Source organism: Nicotiana attenuata, unplaced genomic scaffold (assembly GCF_001879085.1).
Source record: "Nicotiana attenuata strain UT unplaced genomic scaffold, NIATTr2, whole genome shotgun sequence".
NCBI classification, from domain to species: domain Eukaryota; kingdom Viridiplantae; phylum Streptophyta; class Magnoliopsida; order Solanales; family Solanaceae; genus Nicotiana; species Nicotiana attenuata.
The window spans coordinates 330775-337787 of NW_017670548.1; the positions used below are offsets into that span (position 1 = coordinate 330775).

Genomic DNA, 7013 nt, shown 5'->3' on the forward strand with positions numbered 1-7013 from the left:
CTTTTTGGCTTGTTTAGGACCACAAATTTCAAAAGTCTTCATTTTTTTTTAAAGTCCGTGCCAAGTACGTAAATTAGAACGTGAGGGAGTACTATTCCGTCTTTGCTGTAGTGTGGGGACTCTCTCCGTGTATATATATTCTCTTTCTACATTACATGTTTGGCCCACGAATTGAATACAGTTGTCCATTGTTTTCGTGTTTAAGTTTCTAAGCTTCCTGAATCGACGGTGATAGATTCCTTTGATGCTTTATATCTAGCTACTTGTAGCTTGTCTATTTTTGTGAGTTAAGGACTAAATCTTTTTGTACAATTTGAATTTGAATTCTCTGGTATTTGTTTCCTCACCTATAGTTTTCAATGCAGTTTGACAAATTTGTTTTAGGGTATTGATAGAGGCGTGTAATGTGTATAATAATATCTGTCACTGTTTCTTTAATAATTTTTATAGAACTGGAAAAAATCTTGTAATATTAATTGTAACAGGTCGTTTTTGTTGTCAGCTATTGATACCGTTAATCTGTATTATATTCTGTTAATCCATCTTCATTAATATGATATTAATAAGAACTTTGATGTTATCCTACGCGTACTAAACTAGCTTTGTCAAGAACCTCCGCAGTCTATCATCTTCAAACAAGTTGCATAAAGATGATGTATTCTTTTCTTGCCAAAAATATAATATAATATAATAAAATAAAATAAAAGCTTCCGTTGGGAGTATTAACCTTGGTGCAGTCTCTTTCTTTCTTTTATTTTTTAAATGTAATATTTTCTCATTAATCGTTATCTTTGTCGTCATTCTTTAGATTAGCGAAATTTTATTTAATATTTTAGTGTTAAGATGGCATGATTCATATAGGCAAGTTGCAATTAGAAGTGATGGTTCGTCCTATATGTGTGTTTGACTTTAGTTAATTGTTTCAAAGTTGTATTAATTATCTTTGCCTCTATCCGGTAAATCTTGTAGTAATTTTTCGGAAAAGGTGGCGTCCTGTTCCTTTTAATACAAATTGTGCAAAACCTTGATGCTGGCACTGAAGCAATTTTTCCTAACTCCATGCTTAGTAGGACTACTTATTATATACGCTATTTCACTTATTAGCAGGCAAATAGTTGTAGTCAACCCCATTCTCCAGCGAATCGAGGACAAATATTCAAGTTATATATATATATATATATATATATATATAATAGGTTGTTATTTTATTTTTCCGCCTATCGTATAAATTACTACTCCATCTGTTTCAAATTAGATGAGTTACTTTCCTTTTTAGTTATTTTTCCAAAATAAATTACATATTTTTAAATTTGAAAATAATTCAACTTTAAACTATTTATTTTACTCATTTTACCCTAAATGAGAAGCTTTTATAACCATAAAAATATAATAGCCCCACAAAGCTTTTACCCCTTAAACTTTTAAGATCACAAGTATTAAAAGTCTTTTTTTTCCTCTTAAATTCCATGCCGAGTCAAACTACCTCATCTAAATTAAAACGGAGAGAGTACTATATGTCTTTATCAATTGTGAGTTAACTTAACCGGCGCAAAAAATTATACACTGTTAGTGCAAAAATTAAAGTTGAACTACTACTATTCATGTTTCTTGTCTCATATGTTTTTTATGTTTGGTTGAAGGGAATATTGTTTTGTTAACTTCATTCATAGATGGCAGCTGTATATAACACATACGATGTGACTGATGTCTGCTTCCAAGAACGTTGCATGACTAATTAATGCTATTTATACTTCTTTCTCAAACATTGGTCGTTCCAAATTGCTCCATTCTAGTCTTTCAATTCCTCTGAAAAGAAAAACTCAGATCTTTAATTTAGGTTGCTTCAGTTTGGTTCTTCAATCAATCCAACTATTGTAGCCGCTTAGAGAATGTATTGATATTCAAGTTCCATAGTGGATTGCATTGTCTGCATTTAAACAACAGAACAAATAGGAGGTAAGATCTCCTTGGCTTCTTGCTGTGTGGCTATGTTTGTAAACTTCTTTTTATTTCTTTTGGTACAGTATAATAGAGATATATTCTTCTTGTTAAATCATTGCATGGCCAGTATTTGTGCACTCGCTATAGATCGATTTGTTTCTTTGTTTTCCTATTTGTTTCTATTTTTTTAATCTTTTTATTATGTCTGCAAAGTGCAAAGGAAGAGGACCAACTTCTAGAGAGAGGTCACAAGAGGCTATTGGTTAAAGAGAACTTGAATGAGTCTTAACTTCTTTTTTTCTTTTTCTTTTATGGAATACATATTTTGCAGATGTTGATTACTCAGGACAAGTATATATAATATATATATAAGTATAGTGCATGATCCACGTTATGATCCATGTTCCTGCTTTAAAACAGGCATATGATACTTCTTTGGTTTGTCCGTATTTGTCTAAAATAGGCGTCCTGAAGTTTCTTTCCTTGTATCTTTGAGAAAAAAAATAATAATAAAAATTTAAGTTATATACATATAATGTAATGAACTTTTGGCATGTTATACCAGATCACTTACCTTTTGTTCTATATTACCAATCAATACTAATATTAAATATAATTACTTGTAATTACCTTTCCTTTTAAGTGACCTTATTGTGTAAGTAATTTTTACACTGTCAATATATGGAACTTCAATTAAAAAAATAATATGTTTATGTACCTAATAATTATATTTTATTTACAGGTCCTTTAAATAAGCATGGAAACAAGTGAACAAATCCATATTGAGAAGGAAGCTTCTCCTGAAGGACTTCCATCACTCATCAGATTCATAAGTTCTGAAATGGATCACGATTTTGATAGTATAGTGAATGACCATATTAAAAATCAGACTGCAGCACCTGAATCTCACTCTCCAAGCTCATCAATTATGGTAATCTTTTTTATTATAATGTTAGTTAGTGGTTAAATAAATGTTGTATTCGTCAGTTTTATTGATTTATTGGAGACTTTTAGATTGAATGGCTCTGCACCTTTTGCTGGTTTAAGATACGTAGTACTATTAGCTTGAGCTCTATTATGCTGTTGAAGTTAAATAGAAGCTGACTTTTCATGACTATAATCACAAAACTACTTTTCAGATTCTTTTCCTTTCTTTTCTTTTTCTCAGCTCTGGACTTGCTTATATCTATGAGTACAACAATTTTTACAAGTTTGTGCCCAAGATAATTAGATAAGCAGATCCCTGTACCTGATTGAATAATGATAATCTAACAAAATAATTTGAAAACCAAAAATTAGATTGAAATACTTTCTAGGGGTTTGAATTTTAAATTCATTGGAATATTTTAAAGGAGAGCCTTGGAGCAACGGTAACGTTGTCTCCATGTGAGCAGGGGCGGATTTAGGGGGCGGAAGGGTGTTCACCCGAACCCCATTCGCCGGAATATTACTCTGTATATATAAAGCAAAATTTGGTTTGTACCACTATATATTATATTTTGAATCCCCTTGACACAACCCAAAAGCATAGCTCAATGGTCAAGGGGGTTCAAAATCTCAACTTTTTTCTTTTTTGAACTTCCTTAGTAGAAATCCTGCCTCCGCCACTGCATGTGACCTATAAGTTACGGGTTCGAGCCGTGGAATCAGCAAATGATGCTTGCATTAGGGTAGGCTTCCTACATCACAGGCTTTGAGTGCGGTGTCCTTCCCCGAATACTGCGTGAATGCCGGATGCTTTGTGCACTGAGTTGCCCATTCATTCTAATATTTCTAACTGCTTTTAATATACTTCTGGATAAAGGTTACTAGTATGTTACATCTATGATCTTGTAACTTTCAACATCTTCCTCTGTTTGTTATTGATCATTGAACAAACTAGGAAGTATCATTGGATGAAATTTGAGTTTGTTTTGACTTTATTACCACCTTGATCTTAACATATAGCGTGGCACTTCACTGGCCTGAATATTTTCCTATGATCTTTCTAGGTATCTGAATTTGCAGCTGAGCGAGAGATTGACAGAATTCGTGCAGTCTCCATTAGCATGCCGCCCTCTCCGAAAAAAGTTGTCTTCACTGATAACACTAAAGACACTCCTGATTCTGCTTTTAGATCAAAAGATGCTGGTAGCAATGGAAATAGGAAAACAAGGTTTTATTCTCAGCCTATGCCAACAGGTACAACTGCAGCCTCTGGAGCTCCTGCAAGCGGCGAACTTCCTAGGAATCCCAGGATTAGCAAGCTAAAGGATAAAAGATATGACAGTTTCAAAACATTTTCTGGTAGGTTTGAGAGACAATTATCAAATTTGCGCGGAAATAAGAACCAGGAAACAGAACAAGAGTCCAACACTCAACACAGTGCTGAACTGGAAATTAATATTCCTGTCGACCGATATTTTGATGCCTTAGAGGGGCCAGAACTTGACAAACTAAGGGTATGTTTTTTTATGCTTTTATCCATTTATTTTGGTTATCTGGATGGAGTTTCATTGTTTTCGGTTAAAAGATTGTCTTTTTTATTTATTACCATCTGATCATCTAAGTATTAGAAAGTTCACAGTGCTTTTCCCAGGCTGCAATCAAGTGTAAAGTTTATTCACCTGCTGCAATTAGTTTTCCACTCTATAGTTGTGGAATCAATTTACTTGGTTAAGTCTAATTTGCATGTTTATTAGAGGACAACAATTGATTTTCTTTGTTGTGACTACTTATTTTGTTATATGTTTGTTTATCTAAAATAAGAGCAAATACTTAAATGTAAGCCTCAAGGGTGTTAATGCAAAGAAGTTAGATACATCATTTGGAATTGATTTCACATTGTGAACCTTGTTTCCTGCTACTTCTTTTTATTTCTATCTTTATTTGTCAATACAATTATAATGAATCAAGATTGTGAACTGATATTGCATCTTTGTTTCCTCTACAGGCTTCTGAGGAAAGTGTTCTTCCAGATGACAAGACATGGCCATTTCTACTTCGTTTCCCTATTTCTTCGTTTGGTATCATTCTTGGTGTTAGTAGCCAAGCTATAATGTGGAAAGCGTTGGCCACATCCGCCACGACCAAATTTCTCCACATAAGTTTGGACGTAAACCTTGTTCTCTGGTACATCTCTGTTGCCCTGATGGCAATTGTCTCTTTCACTTATGCCCTGAAAATCATTTTCTACTTTGAGGCAGTTCGTCGAGAGTACTACCACCCCATACGTGTTAACTTCTTCTTTGCTCCATGGATAGCGCTTCTATTCTTAGCACTTGGACTTCCACCTTCAGTTTATCAAAACCTTCCTGAAGCTTTATGGTATGTCCTTATGACGCCATTCTTATGTTTAGAGCTCAAGATCTACGGCCAATGGATGTCCGGAGGTCAAAGAAGGCTCTCAAAGGTGGCCAATCCATCAAATCATCTCTCCGTTGTGGGGAATTTTGTTGGTTCCTTGCTTGGTGCAACCATGGGGCTAAAAGAAGGGGCCATTTTCTTCTTTGCTGTTGGATTAGCTCATTACACTGTTCTGTTTGTAACTCTGTACCAAAGACTTCCAACAAATGAGACACTGCCAAAGGATCTTCATCCTGTGTTCTTTCTATTTGTTGCTGCCCCAAGTGTTGCTTCTATGGCATGGGCAAATATTCAAGGGTCCTTTGATTTTGGAGCTCGGATTGCATATTTCATTGCCTTATTCCTTTATTTCTCACTGGTAAGTCAAACAAGATAGTGAAGTGTCTTTGAACATTTTCAAATTGCTTCAACCTTTGATGTTTTGGTAGCATGCTGATCGATTTCCTTTATTGTTTGTTTCTTATTCATTGACAGGCCGTTCGCATTAATTTCTTCCGAGGCTTCAGGTATGCTAATGTACCTATGTGTCTGTATATCTAATACCTCATGATCTTTGGAGTTGTTCTTAAAACTTATTGTACAATATGTAATTATAGGTTTTCATTGGCTTGGTGGGCCTACACTTTTCCGATGACCGGAGCTGCTATTGCCACAATCAGATATTCAAATGTGGTTAACACTGTCGTGACCAAAATCCTGGTTGTCATACTTTGCACTCTTTCTACACTCACAGTAACAGCACTGCTTGTGACAACCATCATTCATGCCTTTGTTCTGAGAGACCTCTTTCCAAATGACGTCTCTATTGCAATTAGCGAGAGAAGGCCTAAAACACATCGAAGATGGTATCGTCATAGACGAGCTGGCAGCACAGATATTGATCAGTTCCTTAAATATGCAGATTCTGCTGAAGCCAAAGATATCGAAGCAGCTTTTAGTAGCCTAGAGTTGACCACCTCTGCTCCGAAAGAAGTTAGTCAAGATTGATTCGTTCAGTTCGATGATCCTGAATTGTTGCTTGCATATATTTGTAAACCTTTAATATTATATCAAGTGAGGAGCACCAAAATTTTGGCAATCCTGTGAACTTGATAAAGGAGAAGGCACAAAGGGTCTTGTAAAAAGAAGTGACTGAGGTAAAAGCACTATGAGAGATACAAGGAGACGAGTGTTTTTTTTCAAGTTTGGAAAGTGTTCCTTTCTGTATATAGTGTGGGAGATGTGTATTTCTTTAAATAAAAGGGTCCTTTGTATCTTTTCACTGCTGAGCTCTTATGATGTTGCAGTATGCACAATTTTATATATTCAGTTTACAGGTGAAAATTTCATATATATATGGTCATTTGGTGCAAAATCAACTTGTACCCTAACTACTAGGACAGAATATTACATGCATTAGCATGCTTTATCTTTAGATGTTGTGAAGATTGCCCTTCAGGTTACACATTGCCATAACTAGCCCAACTTTTCGAGCTGATAAAATTTAACGTCAGTTTACAAGCACATGATCTAGGATAAAGCTCTTACATAGGGGCGTAGGCACCTTGTTTCAACCGGTGTTACGTGACACCGCTTTGTCGAAATTTTTAATAATATATATGTATAAATAATAAACATAAAAATTAGGTATAACTATAAAACTGACACTGCTTCCCTGTATGGTAATTTATTCATTTGCCTATTTCTTTCAACATTGACACCACTTATTCAAAATTCCTGCATATGCC

The 7013-nt window shown here is 34.8% G+C and overlaps 1 protein-coding gene across 1 annotated transcript; it reads left to right on the forward strand.

The window, feature by feature from the left end:
• Positions 1–1759: 1759 nt before the first annotated feature.
• Positions 1760–6547, forward strand: LOC109240842 (S-type anion channel SLAH2-like). The gene is made up of 6 exons (XM_019407525.1): positions 1760–1956; positions 2684–2872; positions 3933–4382; positions 4874–5644; positions 5761–5792; positions 5883–6547. The coding sequence occupies exons 2-6, from the start codon at positions 2699–2701 to the stop codon at positions 6271–6273; spliced, it is 1818 nt and encodes a 605-aa protein (XP_019263070.1). The 5' UTR covers positions 1760–1956; positions 2684–2698; the 3' UTR covers positions 6274–6547.
• The last annotated feature ends 466 nt before the right edge of the window (positions 6548–7013 follow it).

Excerpts from the sequence above, each read along its gene's own strand:
- LOC109240842 (XM_019407525.1), top strand. The coding sequence starts at position 2,699 with ATGGAAACAAGTGAACAAATCCATATTGAGAAGGAAGCTTCTCCTGAA. Across the intron at positions 4,383-4,873 it reads CAGAACTTGACAAACTAAGG|GCTTCTGAGGAAAGTGTTCT; the intron begins GTATGTTTTTTT and ends TTTCCTCTACAG. Across the intron at positions 5,793-5,882 it reads AATTTCTTCCGAGGCTTCAG|GTTTTCATTGGCTTGGTGGG; the intron begins GTATGCTAATGT and ends ATGTAATTATAG.